At 46.7% G+C, this 17,272-nt stretch overlaps 1 protein-coding gene and 1 long non-coding RNA gene across 3 annotated transcripts; one reads left to right on the top strand and one right to left on the bottom strand.

Annotated features, from left to right (window-relative positions):
• On the top strand, nt 1–5,155 carry LOC124082784 (cytochrome P450 2D17). Of its 2 annotated transcripts, XM_046429217.2 has the most exons (10): nt 1–130; nt 538–787; nt 1,681–1,852; nt 2,106–2,258; nt 2,349–2,509; nt 2,931–3,107; nt 3,285–3,426; nt 3,627–3,814; nt 4,269–4,410; nt 4,501–5,155. In XM_046429217.2, exons 1-10 carry the CDS (start codon nt 6–8, stop codon nt 4,677–4,679), a joined length of 1,689 nt encoding a protein of 562 aa, XP_046285173.1. In that variant the 5' UTR covers nt 1–5; the 3' UTR covers nt 4,680–5,155. The 2 variants fall into 2 exon arrangements, with proteins under 2 accessions (XP_046285173.1, XP_058430196.1); XM_058574213.1 differs by lacking the exon at nt 1–130 and having other exon boundaries at nt 461–787; nt 1,681–1,862; nt 2,106–2,261; nt 2,353–2,509.
• Nucleotides 5,156–5,950: 795 nt separating this feature from the next.
• On the bottom strand, nt 5,951–14,560 carry LOC124082783 (uncharacterized). Its single transcript, XR_006848475.2, has 3 exons — nt 14,310–14,560; nt 8,800–8,906; nt 5,951–7,765 (listed from the first exon to the last, which is right to left on the bottom strand). It is a non-coding gene; the product is annotated as an uncharacterized LOC124082783 (long non-coding RNA).
• Nucleotides 14,561–17,272: the final 2,712 nt, after the last annotated feature.

Raw genomic sequence — 17,272 nt, 5'->3', positions numbered from 1 at the left:
CTCACATGTCAGCTTCTGGGGACACCTCACATCCAGACCATAATGGGGGCAGCAGAAAGGATGAGACCCTGATTGTAGACTCTCCTATGCCACCACACATGGAGGACCCAGGCTGGTGTGCATGGCAAGTGTGAGTTGAAGGCCCTGAGGAGAGGGAGGGGAGGCAAGGAAGGAGGGGCAGTGCTCAGGGGCAGGCGTGGCCACGTCAGAGAGGGGGCCCTGTGAGGTGCGGAGGGCACTCAAGGCACACCTTGGTGCTGTGATGAGCCTGGGCCTCCTTCAGAGAGTAAGGTGCAGGGACGGGGGCGATTCCCTATCTCCATGCCCTCCCCTGGGTGTCACCTGGAGAGGGCAGGAGGGCCAAGGGCCTGGGAGGCTGCCCCTGCCCTGGCCCCTCCCTGCACTCTCTGCCTGCACAGTCAACAGAGTGTGTTGGCTCCAGGCAGAGGGCGAAGGGCAGCCTCAGCTCCTTTATAAGGGAAGGGCCCAGGCAGTCAAGTGCCCAGGGTGTAACAAGACTCTCCTCCCTGGCCCCAGGTACCTGGAGTGGCCAGGGGAGCCGGGTGTGCCAGAGGAGCTCGTGGACAGCACGGCAGCCATGGGGCTGCTCACCGGGGACGCACTGTGGGCCCTGAGTGTGGCCGTGGCCGTCTTCCTGCTCCTGGTGGACCTGATGCACCGGCGCCAACGCTGGGCTGCACGCTACCCGCCAGGCCCTCTGCCATTGCCCGGGCTGGGCAACCTGCTGCAGATTGACTTCCAGAACATGCCCAGCTCCTTCCAAAAGGTAAAGGAGCCAGGTTTGGTGGTGCACACCTGTGATCCCAGCATCTCAAGTAGCTGAGGCAGGAGGATTGCAAGTTCCAGGTAGACTGAGCAATGTAGTGAGAGCTTACATCAAAATAAACAATAGAAAGGGCTGGGAATGTAACTCAGTGGTTAAGTGCCCCTGGGATTAATCCCCAGTACCCTCCAACACCCAGGGTCAGGGAGTGTCTGGTGGATCACAGTGGAGGGAACCCAGGACAAAAAGAGATGGGTTGAGAGTGAAGCCAAGGTGGACCAGGAGTTGTGCAGTGAAAGGAAGCAGGCTGAGAGGCGTCCTGGGAGAGGGCACGGCAGAGCTCGAGGACACTTTCAACTTTCCAAGGGCAAAGGTGTGAGAGGACAAAGGCCAGGAGTTGGGACTGGACTTGGCACTGGGTTTGGGATCCAGGTGGACAGGTATAAATTGTGTAGGCCCCAGTCCCTTGTGATTCCATCAGAGGGAAAAGTCGTGGGGATGGGGAGGGGCCAGGGTCCTGAGCAGCACACAGTCAGGAACTTTAGGTGGACACAGGTCGACAGAGACCACTTCAACTTTTCTGTGCTGTGGGGCTTGCGCCTCACTGCTCCCCTCTGTGACCCTGTCTCCTGCTCTGTACAGTGGGCCACTAGTGGTCGCCACTGACAATATCCTGATTGGCAAGATCCTTGTTGCTGCGTCCAGAAAGTTGGATCCGAACTGAGTTAGTCCACTTTACAGGGTGTGACTCCCAACCCCATGTTCCCACATGTCAATACCAGGTCTCTTCCCGGAGTTGGCACACTGCAGAGTCCCTGGGTCTTTTGTGGTGAGGCGAAGGTCTGCAGCCCAGCAGGGAGTTCAGCTGGACAAATACGTGGCCCTTTTGCCTACAGATGAGGTTCCGCTTTGGAGACGTGTTCAGCCTGCAGCTGGCCTGGAAGCCTGTCATTGTGCTCAATGGGCTGGCCGCTGTGCGGGAGGCGCTGGTGAACCACAGCGAGTACACCTCCGACCGCCCGTGGATGTCCATCTATGACCACCTGGGCTTGGGACCACGGTCTCAAGGCAAATTTCAGCAGCCACAGAAATGGAAAACTGGGGGATGGATTGGTGTGGGCGGCTGATACCTGGAAATAGGGATGAGTGACTTCACTCTATCCAGGCCCATGTGTCCACTCAGGGGTGGAAACACGGGCCTGGGTAGAGAAAAGCCAGAGATGCATATGTCCCAACTGAGTAGAAGAGGGCTCCTATGACATCATGGAAGGAGAAGGGTATGGACAGGTTCGGACTTAGAAGCTGTCCCTGCCATTCTCAGGGGTGATCCTGGCAAGTTATGGGCCTGCCTGGCGCGAGCAGCGGCGCTTCTCTGTCTCGACGATGCGCAACTTTGGCCTGGGCAAGAAGTCCCTGGAGCGGTGGGTGACCGAGGAGGCCAGCTGCCTCTGTACAGCCTTTGCCAACGAGGCCGGTAGGTGATGGGCTGAGGGACACAGAGGAGATGAGATGGGCAGGCCTGGGAGGCAGGGGCCACACTCTGACTGGCCTGCCCCCCTCCCAGGATGCCCCTTTAGCCCCATGTCCCTGCTGAAGAGAGCAATGTGCAACGTGATCTCCTCCCTCATCTATGCCCGCCGCTTCAAGTATGATGACCAGCGCTTGGCCAAGATGCTGGACCTTCTGGAGGACATGCTGAAGGAGGATTCTGGCTTTGTGCCCATGGTGAGGAGTTCAGGGGACTATCCAGGGACAATTCTGTGCAACCAAGATTCCGAGCAGGGTTAGCATTCAGGAGTGATGGGAGAGGGCATCCTGGAGAGGACACTGTAAGAGAGAAGGCCCGGAGGTGAGCACATCTCAAACAGTAGCAGGACAGGTGGGCCAGGGTCAGAGGGCTCCAGGAGAGGAAAATGAGCCCGTGCCCGCTGTCCAGCTAACACACAAGCTGGAGATTCCCATGGTGGGCTGCTCCTTCCGGCAGCCCAGGCCAGCAGAGAGCTTGGAGGCTGGCTCTGGGGAGGGAGCTGGTTACTGGGTGGGACAGGCAGGCCTGGGTCCACCCTGGAGGAGGCTGGGACCTGAGTGTGATCCAGGTGAGTAAGGAGTACAGGAAGGACCCAGGTCCCCTCTGTGGCTGTCACAGGTGCTGAATGTGGTCCCAGTGCTCCTGCGCATCCCAGGGCTGCCTGGCTGGGTCTTCCGTGCACAGAAGGCCTTCATGGATATGGTGGATGAGCTGTTGGAGGAGCACAGGATGACCTGGGACCCAGCCCAGCCACCACGAGACCTGACTGACGCCTTCCTAGCAGAGGTGGAGAAGGTGAGGTGGGGCTGCCTGAGACGGGCTAGGGGACGTGGGCTGAGGGCCCTGTGAGGCCCGAGAATGGGCAATATGGGGCCCAGTGACCCAGCACCTGGTCTGATGGGTGTAGACTGGGAGGTCATTTGGTGACTTTCTTCCTCGGCCCCTGAGCCCACTGTGTCTGCCTCTGCACAGGCCAAGGGGAACCCTGAGAGCAGCTTCAATGATGAGAACCTGCGCATCGTGGTGCTTGACCTGTTCACCGCAGGGATGGTGACCACCTCGACCACGCTGGCCTGGGCCCTCCTGCTCATGATCCTGCACCCGGATGTGCAGCGTGAGCTGGGATGGGGAGGGAGAGGTTGGAGACAAAAGGTCCCCTCATTTTAAGTGGGACATCTGTGTCTCCAAGCATAAGCTGACCCAGTCCCCAATAAGCCTGATATCCTGCTAACCTGGACACAGCCCTGAGACAGGAGAGGGTAAGGGTGCAGGCTCCTGGGTGCTGACATACTGGGGGGTTGCTTGTCTGTCTAGGCCGCGTCCAACAGGAGATTGATGAAGTGATAGGGCAGGTGCGACAGCCAGAGATGGGGGACCAGGCCCGCATGCCCTTCACCATGGCTGTGATTCACGAGGTGCAGCGTTTTGGAGACCTTGTCCCTCTAGCTGTGCCTCACTTGACAACCCGTGACATTGAGTTGCAGGGCTTCCTCATCCCCAAGGTAGGCCTGGGGCCCTCTTCCCAAGCTCCAAGTGACCCATAAGCTAGTGGCCCCAGCATGGACACTGCCAGGGGAAGGAGGACTGTCATCTAGTTCCCCTGACTCCCAGTTCCCCTGGCTCCACCTGGCCCAGCCTGAGTGGGTCTGGGAAGCAGAGAAGCCGCCAGGCCAGCGCAGAACCACAGAGCCCAGGTTGTTGGGGGAAGTAGATTAAAACGTGCCTCAGATTGTTGTAGCAACTGCAGTGCTCGGGGACAGAGGTTAGTATGGGTGTCAACAGGGCCCTTGTCACCTGGCCCTGCCATCATGTCCACGAGGATGCTGAGAATCTTTGGCTCTGAGGGTTACTTCCAAGGGTTCAGTGTGGACCAACTAGAGTCTGACCAGCCTGGTTCAGTGGTCAGGTCCTGACATCCCCCTCCCAGTCCCTGCTCATGGCAGGCATCTCCTCCAGGGGACAACGCTCATCACCAACCTGTCGTCTGTGCTGAAGGATGAGACCGTCTGGGAGAAGCCCCTCCACTTTCACCCTGGACACTTCCTGGATGCCCAGGGCCACTTTGTGAAGCGGGAGGCCTTCATGCCTTTCTCAGCAGGTGCCTGTGGGGCCTCCCTGTCCCTCCCCAGGGCTCCTTGGAGGGGTGGAGGCCAGGGACAGGCTGACTGAGCCCGAGTCCCCCTCACAGGCCGCCGTGTGTGCCTCGGGGAGCCCCTGGCCCGCATGGAGCTCTTCCTCTTCTTCACCTGCCTCCTGCAGCGCTTTAGCTTCTCAGTGCCCCCTGGACAAGCCCGGCCCAGCGACTATGGTGTGTTTGGTACCATAGTGACCCCATCCCCCTATCAACTGTGTGCTGAGCCCCGCTAGAGGAGGTGCAGACCCCAACCCTGCCCCCAGACGGGGCTCTGATGTTCAATAAACCAGTCTTGTCACTGCCACTTTGTTCTGAGATGCCCCTGGCTCTGTTGGGTCCTCAGCCACGTGTCTGAAGCCAGTCCTCGTCCCCCGCTTCTTTTTATCCTGCTACTTTGCTGAATCATTCCCCCCCCCCTTTTTTTTTTTAAATCTCCCTTTTGTACCAGGGATTGAACCCAGGGGCACTTAGCCACTGAGCCACATCCCCAGCACTCTTTCAGCCTCTTGAGTAAATGCAGTTATAGGTATGCACCACCATGTCTGGCTTGATGAATATTCTTATCATGAATCTTTTTGGAATCTTGTCAGATATTTTTTCCCATTGATAATCATGTGGATTTTCTCTTTCGGCCTGTTCATGTGTGTTTACCATGATGAATTTTCACGTGGAATAAATCCCAGGAATAAATCCAATTTGTTATAGCATATACTTTTGTGGTACATAATTAAAATCAGTTTGCTAGGCAGCTGGGAATGTGATTCAGTGACAGAGCACTTTCCTAGCATGTCCCTAGTAGTGCCACAAAGGAACAAATCAATTTGCTAAGGTGTTGAGTGTGTCTGGAGCTTGCTAGGAGGTGCTCTACCACTGAGCCACAGCCTCTGCCCACTAGAATTTTATTGAAGCTCTCTGAATCAATATTCCTAAGGGATAGTGATCTGCAGTTTTCTTTCCTTGTAGCATTTTTGAGTGACATTGGTATCATAGAAGTTGACCCCCCATAGGCTGGGTTAGGAAATGTTTCCTACTCCTCAATTTTTCAGAAATTTTCAAAAGGATTTATATAAGTTTTGTTTGTTCACTATTTTAATTGTAGGTGTGCACAATCCCTTTATTTATTTATTTGTACGTGGTGCCGAGGATGGAACCCAGTGCCTCCCACGTGCGAGTCACGCCCCAGCTCTGCATCAGTTCTCTAAACAGTGGGCAGGGTCACCAGTGGAGCCGCACAGTCCTGAGCTGTTCTTCGTTGGTAGATTTTCAATTGCTGACTCAATCTTCTCGCAGTTAAGAACCTGCTCAGCTTTTGTTCTTCCTGCTCTACTCTTGGTAGCCCGTGTGTCTCTGGGAGTGTCCATTTCACATGGTGTGGGCAGCTGCAGGCACGAGGCTCTGTCCCGTAATTCCTTCCATCCTCTTCCACCATGCGACCAGCGCACTGGTTTCATTAAAGAGGTTCTTGGCATAAAGTTAGCTAGTGAGATCGAAATAAACACACAGACTCAATTACCTTTTTCTATGACCAGGTCCGAGACGGCTCTCCCTCTGGCTCACACCTCGAACCACCCGGTAGGGCAGCAGGGATTGCTCAGGGCTAGCAGGAGAGAGAGAGAGCACGCCAGGGAGGGGCCTTTTATTGGGGAACAAGAAATTCAGGGGAGAATTCCATCCAATGAAGGTTGAGGGGGGCAGCACTCCAAGGTCAGGGTCAGTGATTGGCCCCAGGGTCAGTGGTCAGTCACACCCCCACACGGACAGGCTCTCGCACCAGGAGAGGGCCGGGAAAGCTCCGACACAGTTTAGCCAGAGCGCCTCACACCCAGTCCGGGAGTTGCCCAGTCACGTGTGAGAATGGCTCCCCACAATCCTCTATTTCTGTGGAGCCATAAGTAATGTCCCCGCCTTCGGGTCTGAGTCTTCTTTTTTCTCCTTACTCCTGTGGTAAATGGTCGGTCAGTTTGGTTGACGTTTTTCAAGTGGTTCCGTTTTCATGGGGTCTCTCTGCTGCCACTCTGTGGTGTATCTCCTTCATCTCTCTTCTGTTATTTATTCTGATGTTCAATAAAGCAGTCTTGTCATTGCCACTTTGTTCTGAGATGCCCCTTTTCAAAATTTCTGAAAAATTGAGGAGTAGAAAACATTTCCTAACCCAGCCTATGAGGGGGTCAACTTGCTATGATATCAATGTCACTTGGGCAGACTACAAGTCCCTGAGGCCTCTGGGCATACGAGTGAGCTCCAGGGGGACCACAAGTGCCTCAGCACTCTGCTCAGGTGGAAGTTTTCCGGAATCTTCATCACAGCCAGGCAGGACTCGGCTCTGCCCTGCTAGCTGTGGCCGCAGGTCTTCATTTAAAAAATAAAAAGGGAAAGATGTGGAAAGTGGTGACAGAGAATGGGAGAGCAGTGACTGAGATTTGGGTCTCTGGTGACCTCATGACTGTGGTGAGCCTGATGGTGGGAACACAGGATGCCTAGTTCCTCTGGCAACGCCCTGCATGAGGAGGCTCTGTGGAGGAGTCTTATCAGCTTTGGCCTTGACCCCAGGTACACAGCTCCTGGGGACAGAGTAACTGTCCTCCTAGACAATCAGCATCACCAGCACGTCTGCCCCGGCCTGTCTGCTTAACAGTAACTTTAAACAATGGGCCCCTTGAGCGCTCCGCAAAGCTCCTGACATTGCACACTCAACTGTGGAACAGCTGCATAGATGTCTCTAGTTCTGTAACTTTCCGGCGTACAAAGAATAATGCTTGCATAGTCTTTAACCTAAGGAGACATACATAAATAAAGCTTGCTGGCTTAACTCTAGATCTGCTTCTCCACCTGACCCCAGCTTTATCTTCAAAATCTCCAAGTGTGTGAGTATTTTTCTAACACCCCTTGGGCCCTCATGGAACCTCAAATTTGGCGGGTCTGTGTGAGACTCTGAGAGGAGGCCCTGCAGTGCTCATTGTGGGGTTTGCAGGATAGGGCCTGGCCACAAGTGTGGCAGCACCAAGCCTGGTCTGGCTGCACCATCTGCAGTGGATGGTGGCCCCTGGGCACTCCAGCTGGTTGGCCCCATGCTTTGCCTGCAGTGGCCTGCGTGCCCGCCTCCTGCACCTGGCCCAGATGGCCAGAGGTGCAGGTAGAACAGGAGGCGGTGGCCAGGGCTCCTGTATCCTGCTGTGGCTGTCACCTGTTTGCTCTGTGGGCCCAGGGGGACATGCATTGGCACCTAGAGATCAGAAGGTGAGAATATAACAACGGGATTGTATCAAACTGAGAAGCTTCTGCACATCCAAGGAAGCCATCAACAGAGGGAAGACGCAACCTACAAAATGAGAAAGGAAAAAAAAAACCTTACAACCTACTCATCCGACAAAGGATTGATATCCAGAAATCCAGAATAGGAATGAAAAATCTGATTAAAAATGGGTGAATGATGGCTGGGGTGTGGCTCAGTGGTAGAGCACTCTACCATTCGGTGGTAGAGCACTCACAAGGCACTGGGTTTGAGCCTCAGCACCACATAAAAATAAATAAAATAAAGGTATTGTGTCCATATACAACTAAAAAATAAATATTTTTTTTAAAAATGGGCAAATGATATGATAGCCCTAAAAAATCCAAATGGTTCATTAATTTATGGAAAAATGCTCAAAAACTATGGCTTTGAAGGAAATCAATACCAAAGTGACATATGATCTCAACCCATCGAAATGTCTGGTATCCAAAACACAAAAGAAATGCTGGCAAGGATGTGGAGAAAGGGGAAGTCTCTCACACTCTTGGTGGCAACCTAAGTCAGTAGAGCCATTATGGAGAACAGTGTGGTGGGTCCTCAGAAAACTAAAAGTAGGCCTCCAGTGTGGCCCATCAGCATGTTGCAGGGATTCCTGCCTGCTCGGGTTTATTACTGCACATCCACAGTACAGGATCAACCTAGATGGCTGTCGGTGGGTAGACAATGAGTTACCGTGAGGCTGTCAGTGACTTGCCAGGGTACATTTTCCTGCCCAAGAGGGTATATGCTACCTGAGAAAATAGAGTCTGGAATAATTAGTAAAGAAATAAAAGACAAAGTCAGAAAAATAGTTTTAAATGCAGAGCATTGCTAGGTCCAGCCTGCACAGGAGCTGGAGCTGAACAATTAGAAAATGGTTCTGTGGTTTTACTTAAGGGGCACATCAAAGGCAGGGATGAGGTTTCGGGGTGGAGTCCTGCTTCATGAGGCCTTGCAGTCAACAGGTTGACTGGCATCTTGGCAGGCTACACCCTTCTCAGAGGGGCTGTGTGGCTGCAGTAGGTCACCCCATCTCCCATGCTCTGAGGGACCTGGCAGAGCTGAGTAGGACTCACACTTACCTGGGCGATCTGACCAGTGGGATTGCCACTGGGAGTTCCCAAATAGCAGATTTTCTATTCAGTGGGTTTCCATGCTGATTTGGTCCACATATAGTCCACGGATGGCTCTTGACAAATGAAAATGTGATAAACAGTGGAGTATTACTCAGCCATAAAAAGAATGGCATATCGGGGCTGGGGCTGTAGCTCAGTGGTAGTGTTATAGTTAAAGCATCGTCCTGGGGTTTCATAAACTGACTTCCAGACCACTCACATTTAATTGAATCAAGCCTCTACTGAAGCACACTAGTGGCAACTGACCAGAACATGAAGCTATTCCCCTGTTCAGCCCCAAACAATAACAAGGGCGCTCCTTATAAGCCTGAAAACTGCAAAAAGGATGTTCGGGGGTCCAGCCAATGCAAGCCAGCCAGGTACAGAAGCGGGAGAGGGCAGTCAGGTGGCGGGAAGCCTAACCAATCACAGCCCAGTCACCCCAGTTACAGAAACACAGCCCCATTACCCTAGTTACAGAAACAGTGCCCCATTAGGTAGTTCCGTGTTCTTAAGGGTTTCTGTAGTAAAAGGAAAAGAACAACTTTCCCCAGTCATGATCTTTCTATTTGGCACAGTTGTTTTACAAAATGGAGTCACTTTGGCTTGACTATCACATTCCCCACTGGTTTTAGTAGGTTTGATGTCAATCTTGCACATCCTTATGCCTTAGTTTCTTCCCTTTTTTCTAAGGGACCATCCAGGGCTCACAAGACCATAATCGGACCTCACCTACACTCTTGTGTATATGATTTTGGAGAGTTTTTTAAGAGGCAGAGTCCTACAGTTATTGCAATCAAGAGAAGAACTAAGGGCAAAGCTATGGCTGAGATGATGGTAGTCAACCAAGGGGACCATGAGAATAGGTTTTGGAACCAATTACCTGAGACTTCTCGTGTATTTTTTTCCTAAACAAAACAAAAAAAACCTGTTTCTCACTAGTGCCAAACTGTCTTTTATTATCCCAGAATGGTTTGTATAGAAACAACAAGTTTCCCCTAGGGCCATACAAAGTCCTCCTTATTTTAAAAAGAGAAGATCTAGGCCCTGTCTATTTTGTAAGACCATTTCTGCCAGAGAATCTAGTGAAGCTTCTAGTTTGGAAATTGACCTTTCTAGTTCTCCTAAGTCTATTTGGTAGCCAAGGGACTTAAAATTTTCAGAGCCTGAATAAGAGCTGCAGTTCCTAAAACAGTAGATCCAGCTAGTCCCAAGCCAGCCAGGAGGGGAACTAAAATGAAGGCAGCCCGTCTGTGTTGGTAAATCAGTGGGCCTTGGCCTTCTAATAAGTCCAGGTGTTTTCTTTCTTCTACTCCATCAAAATAGTAGGTTTGAGGAAAAAGATGGGTTGTGACACATAGTTCAGAGTTAATGACAGTTGGGAGATTTAGGCAAGAAGTTAGTCCAGACATGCAGGCAAACTGAGTTCCTTCAGTAGGAACAAGAAAGTATGGCTTAGTGGTTGATCAAAGTGGACCCAGGAAGCACAATTTTTGGTAAAAGGGGAGTTGTCCCACTTATAAGTTGGGCTGTAGAAGCAAGTAAGTGTCTCTCTCTTGGAGATCACCCGGGTGATCTTGGGATTAATTCCCCAGGCACATCTTCCTGAGCTAGACATTGGTGAACATCTATACTTACCATAATTTCCCCTCTAATGTTTGTTAGGGACTTCCTACTGCTGTAAGGAAAAAGGAGGATGACCATTCTTGCTACTTTGAGCTGAGAGGGGGCAATGTACAGTGGGGCAAGAAGTTTGGAGTCCCCTTTTAGAAATTGAGTGGGTCAAGGAGTTTATGGTAATAATTTGGTTCAGGAAGAACAGGTTGTAAATTCACCTGGGGTTGGGCCTTCTATGAGCCAAACAAAAAGACATGAGTATTGAAATAAGATTAATACAAAATAGCAGTTGTAGCATCTGGAACCTGTCCATGAATATCATGAAAATGATAGAAATTCATAATTGTTTACCAGGAGGTGGAAGGCCTGGGAAATTGTCCCCATAACAAGGCCTAATAAAGCCTAATAAGGCCCTTTTTAGGGAACATAGATCTTTAACCTTGTCAGAGTTATCAGGAATGTAGACACAACATTTAGTTATGTTAGGTAATGTCATCTGATTCTTATAAAATATCTTTATTGGCATGACCTCTGTGTTCAGTAAGGATCTTTTTGTTATTTAGGGCTAGATAATTATACTAGCAAACATTGATCAAGTCTACCTGTGTAGGAAGTTAGGACAATCTCTAGGCCTTAAACTGATAAAAACTTCTTGTTTTGGCAGTTTCTATAGATAGTTATCAGGCACTTTTGCCTAAGAATCTCTCTTTTGTTATCGCCAGTCTTACTTATTTTGGGGGGTGCTAACACAAGCGAACATCTTCTGTTACATTAAAATAACTTTTTTTTTAAATGTCCAGGAATGGCTGTACTTTGGTTTTAACTGTTTTTGCTAGGTGTTTAAGATCAAGCTGGTCAACTGACCTTGTTCCTATCTATTGTTAAGAGTCAGCTGAGTTCCCTTGGGAGATACTCTTGGGGAACTCATGAGCAGCATTTTAGCTCTGCTAGTGACATCTGTGTTTGGATGGGTCAAGGTCTTGCTGACCATGTGGCTTCCCTTGGAAGCATCAGGCATGTCTCCCCTTTTCAATGACACTCCTCTTTTACAGCATGTACACTCATTGGCTTTCTGTTCTCCAGTGGTCTCAATATGCCTTATCGGGAGGTTATGTGGCCTGGAGTTGCAAAGCTCTTCCCCTTTTTCCTGGATTCAGGCTGACTCAGAGGGCAAGAGGCAAATATTGGTTTTCTTGTCCTCTTTATTTTAACTTTAATTTTTAAGCCTTGGCCTTAAACATCCAGCAAGTCAGTCTTAAACTAAGAGTACTGGGCTTTAACTTTAATGTTAATAATTTTTTGTTTTAAACTGTACATGACACAATATCTTTATTTTATTTATTTATTCATGTGATGCTGAGGATCGAACCCAGTGCCTCACACATGCAAGGCAAGCACTTTACTGCTGAGCCATAACCCCAGCCTCTTTACAGTTAATTCAATCCCTTTTAATTACTATCTGTCTACAGATGATGGCTTAATATCTCAAATTAATTTAGGTTGTGTGTTTTTAAAGTATTACATCTGTAAAACAGGCATCAGTTATAATGGAAATATAAAGTGAAATTAACAATAGTAAAAACATATTTAGCTTGTATATAATATTGAACCTTGGTTGAGTTATACATTGTATCTCCTATTTGAGATCATAGTAATCTTTACAATAAAATCAATCTTTGAATAGAACTTTAAATCAACCGAGGTCTGGCCTACTTTGAAGTCATTCTGACATGTTGTAAGGTGGGAGGCAGAGTTTTATCTCAGGTAAGGCAGGGCTCTTCACAAATCTTAGGTAAAATTTGCTAATTCTGAAGCTGACCTTTGTCTCCTTTTTTAGATATCATTTTATAAAGTTTATATATATTGTTTCCTAAGTCTGTATGAATGTTAGCTAACACAATATGACATACATTTAAAACATGCATCAAGAAAGGCTGAGAGCTCTTAACTTTCCTTTTGTGTGGAAAAGTGGCAAAATGTTTTATAATATTAACCTTTAAACAGATTAGGCTCTCATCTTTTAAATTTTATATATCCCAGTGTAAAAGATAACACAAGGTTTGGTTACAAAACATCAAATGATATAAATAAATCCCCAATAAAATCTGTTATCCTTATAAGTTTAAAATTACCATTATAGACAAAATTACCATCACAGACAAAATTACCACTACAGACATTATATTTAGTTTGGAGAACACCAGCTTGATAAAATGTTCCTTTAAATCTTTTACCTTAGGGACTTGTATACCTGAAAGATATGAACACATTTATATGTAAAAAGAGTAATGTACTACAATTTCATTGATTTTTTTAATATTAACAAAGTTTAGCCTTTAAAGAAAAATCTGGACTCTGTAATGTAGAACAATATTTTAAAATAACAGTTGCTGTTTAACCATAGATGTACAAACCTTAATTTCGCTAAGATTAGTTGCTCTAGAGAATAAAACTTAACAGACACAATGTAATAAATATTTTTAGAAATTTTTGTCATTTTAACATATAAATATATCAATACATTAATATGTGTCTTTAGGGAACAACCTTGAATAGTTTTAACTATTTGTGTTACATGTATAACCAACTTAGATATATATAAACCTTTTAATATTTTTCCTTTGTTTATAGACATTTATATTACTTAATTAGACCTTTTATTGTTTACTTAGGTGTATTATAATTATACTTTAACCCCATAAAGACTTTTTTAAACCTGGAAACATTTTTTATATTAAATATATTTTTATATTTAGAACCTTTTAATAATTTTTAATCCATTGATTCTGTTTATACCTTGAAATAACCTTTATAAATTTCTGAATTAGATAAATTAATCCATTTTAATAAGATGAAATATTTTGTTATTTACAGAACTTTAATTGAAATGTAGTTGAAACCTTGAATTATATACTCTTGAATTATACCTGTTGGGACTTTTAACTTTTAGTAACCTTGTTTTTGTGACAACATAAGGTAATTTAAAATTTTTTAAATTTACCAATATATGAAAATGTTAACAATGTTTACGTATTTTACTTTATGGATTTTAAGGAGTTAAGAGTACTTGATATCATATTTAACAGTTAGCATTTAACTTTGTAAACCAGTCAGATGTCTCTAACAAACACATCCATGATTAATTTTATACATGTCAGATCTAATTTACATTTTTTTTAAAAAGCAAAGTATTGGGCTGGGGTTGTGGCTCAGTGGTAGAGCGCTTGCCTAGAAAGTGCAAGGCCCTGGGTTCAATCCTCAGCACCACATAAAAATAAATAAATAAAGGTATTGTGTCCAACTACAACTAAAAAACAAATATTAAAAAAAAGCAAGGTATCAGACAAGTTTATTGAATAGCATTAGTAATTTTTTTCCTGTTGAAGAAAAATCCTAGAGACAATAGCTATTAGACACTTTACAGACATTAACATTTTATTAACAACTGTTTCACAACCTACAACCTAGAAACGAAACTGTGCATTAGTAACTTTAAAGGTATTTGTACTTTTATTTATTTTCCCAATTTAAATTGAACCTTTTAAATCATATTAACCAAAGGTATTTGGATCCATTTTTTAAAAATTTTAATTTATGAGCTCATAAGTCAATTTTTGGTACCAAATGTATGTAGACATGGCAGTACATGAGGACGGACAGTACACCCGTGCACCCACACAAAGCAAACAGACAAAAGCCTTGTTGGTTATTTTTTTAAAAAAACCTATTAGATTGAGAGTTAACCCTTGTAAATTGGCCTTAGGACAAAGCAGAGTGTAATCAGAAAAACATATTAACCTATGAATATCAGATCAAAATTATGAATTTAACAAATATAGAATTTTAAAAGCCTTCCTGACCTTCTTCCTGAGGTGGTCCTGCTCATCAAAGCTGAAGAGTTAAGGGAACAAAGACAAATGACAGGGCCTTACTCCTTCCTGAAGGAACTTCCCAAACAGGCAGCTTCGTTGGTCTTCTTGGGAGAGTCCCCCAGGTTGGGGTCCCATTCTAAACTGGTTTTTCTGGTTTCTTGGATAGCGGCCAGCAAATTTTAGCCTGACATTGAAAAATCTTTGCACCATTTTTAATAGTTGGGAGTTATTCATGCTTGTACATACTGAGAGACAAAAGCCAAAATTCCTAGAGAAGATTATGTTTTTTGTTATACAATTTAGGAATAATTTCATAAAGCACTTTAGTTTTACTCTGTCCTCTACAGAGGAACTGGCAGGATCTACCTGCTGGCCACCTGCCCAGTTCCTAAATGAAGGCACTCTCCAGAAGGCTTTTTTTCACCTTTAGCTTTTACTTCTGACAGTTTTTCAGTCCTGTTGGCAGCACTTTACATTTTAATGCAAGCTGTAGTGAGCACAATCAAACCTTTTTAACCCTTTTTTTTAACACTAGAAACAAACTGAGGTAGAAATCAACACAGAACACAAAGGGGACAAACAAAAACAAAGACACTGACAAAGACACAAACCAAACCCAGGGAGGCCAGTTCTGTAGAATGCCCTTGTCCCATGACGTCGGTGGAGTGAGGAGTCTGATGAAAGAAGAGAGGTTATGAAAACAAAACTGCCACGCACAACACACGGCAAGACAGACACAGAACCAGTGAGGTCACACAGGGAGAACTCTAGGGGGGCACAGAACAGATGAGGCCCCACAGGAAGGCCTCCAGGGAGACAGCGATGACATCTCAGGACTGGTCCAATCTGACCTTGTCCCCAGAGGAGTCGAGTCACCAGGTCTGACAGGCCGGAAGGAGGCTTCTCGGAGCATCCTAGGACGGATTGGGGTCACCCTCGCAGTGAGGCTGAGGAACGTCTCTCAGGGGCCCCCCTCTTCTCCGGGGCCAAGGTCCAAAGGCCCCTCATTGGAGGCAAATTTGGCGTGAGGGTAGGGAAGAAATGGATCCTGGACGAGCCCCCAGATGTTATAGTTGAAGCTTCGTCCTGGGGTTTCATCAACTGACTTCCAGACCACGCACGTATAATCCAATCAAGCCTCTACTGAAGCACATCGGTGGCGACTGACCGGAACATACAGCTGTTCCCCTGATCAGCCCCGAACAATTGCAAGGGCGCTCCTTATAAGCCTGAAAACTGCAAAAAGGATGTTGGGGGGTCCAGCCAATGCAAGCCAGCCAGGTACAGAAGCGGGAGAGGGCAGTCAGGCGGCGGGAAGCCTAACCTATCACAGTGATCCCAGTCACCCCAGTTACAGAAACACAGCCCCGTTACCCTAGTTACAGAAACAGTGCCCCATTAGGTAGTTCCAGTTCTTAAAGGTTTCTAAAGTAAAAGGAAAAGAACAACTTTCCCTAGTCATGACCTTTCTATTTGGCACTAAATGGAGCTGCTGAACAAAATGGAGTCACTTTGGCTTGACTACCACAGTAGAGTGCTTGCCTCACATAAAAATAAATAAAATATGGGGCTGGGGATGTGGCTCAAGCGGTAGCGCGCTCGCCTGGCATGCGTGCGGCCTGGGTTGGATCCTCAGCACCACGTACAAACAAAGATGTTGTGTCCGCTGAAAACTGAAAAAAAAATATATTAAAAATTCTCTCTCTCTCTCTCTCTCTCTTTAAAAAATAAATAAATAAAATAAAGGTGTTGTGCCCATCTACAACTAAAAATATATCTTAAAAAAAGAATGGCATATAATTAATGGCTCGTTTTCCTATACATAGGCCATATTATCTTTTTTTATCATAACCTTTTTGTTAAAAATTAGACATTTCAGGACTGGGATTGTGGCTCAGCAGTAGACTGTTCACCTAGCGCACGTGAGGCCTTGGGTTCGATCCTCAGCAACGTATAAAAAAATAAATAAGATAAAGGTATTGTGTCCAACTGCAACTAAAAATATATTTTTTTAAATTGGACATTTCAAATACTGTTCTATGGCACTTGTATAAATGAGGTCATTTTCTTTGTGCAGAGTTTATTATTGTTGCTTGTTATAGTTGCTATTTTGCTTAGTGACTTTTCTGAACTAATTTTGTAACACCTCTGTCCTTGCAAAGCATGGCCTACAAATTCTTTACTCATGTTAATGTTCATCTAATGACTGGTCAGAGATTTACTTAATTCCTGGAACCAATCAATTGTACCATCTTTTGGGTAACTCAGTGTGTTCTCAGGGTCATGGTGTGCATGACCCCAATCTTCACTTGCTGTTTGCACAGGGCTTCAAGGTCATCCAGAGGCACAAGTTTAGGGCCTCCCAGTCTTCCTGTGCAGGCACATAGCTCCACACACATGCCTGGCCTCTGAGATCCCCAGGAATGGATCAGATTGTGGCACCTGACATACTGACTTCTTTTAAACTTTTGCTTCAGGTATAATTTGCCCCAAGCTGTTAGCCTCAGGCGGCTTTGATTTTCAACAGTGACTCAGGTTTTTTCCCAGTAAACTAGACTGAGGAAGAGGCAGTTGGCATTAGGGGAGCCTCCAGACAAATACAGCCCTGCAGGTGGCGTCTACCTGGGAGCCAACAGATGGGTGAAATACACACAGTTCCCTGGGGATGAGACTTTGCCTGTACTAAGCCCCTGGGCTCCCAGGTGCCTGCTGGGCCTCACTGAGGATGCAGCTGCTCTTTGTCAAGGCCATGCTGAACTGGAGAGTTGGGACAGGACTAGAACAGGTTAAAAGGTGCTTCCCCAAAGCCCCACTTTTCTAGCATAAATGCTCCGGGATAGTACTGTGGTTTGAATATGCCTCCTTGAAATCCATGTGTCGAAAACTTAATCATTGGGGCTGGGGCTGGGGCTCAGTGGCAGAGTGCTTGCCTAGCACGTGTGAGACACTGG

The sequence above is a fragment of the Marmota monax genome, unplaced genomic scaffold (genome assembly GCF_021218885.2).
Source record: "Marmota monax isolate L192 unplaced genomic scaffold, Marmota_monax_Labrador192_F-V1.1 WCK01_AAM20220418_F8-fsc00051, whole genome shotgun sequence".
Classification (NCBI taxonomy): Eukaryota; Metazoa; Chordata; class Mammalia; order Rodentia; family Sciuridae; genus Marmota; species Marmota monax.
This window is presented reverse-complemented; position numbering and strand designations above follow the sequence as displayed.

What these genes read in the sequence shown, in the direction of transcription:
- LOC124082784 (XM_046429217.2), top strand. Translation starts at nt 6, where the DNA reads ATGTCAGCTTCTGGGGACACCTCACATCCAGACCATAATGGGGGCAGC. An exon ending in TGCCCAGCTCCTTCCAAAAG is followed by an intron (nt 788 to 1,680) that starts GTAAAGGAGCCA and finishes TTTTGCCTACAG; the next exon opens with ATGAGGTTCCGCTTTGGAGA. An exon ending in TCCTAGCAGAGGTGGAGAAG is followed by an intron (nt 3,108 to 3,284) that starts GTGAGGTGGGGC and finishes GCCTCTGCACAG; the next exon opens with GCCAAGGGGAACCCTGAGAG.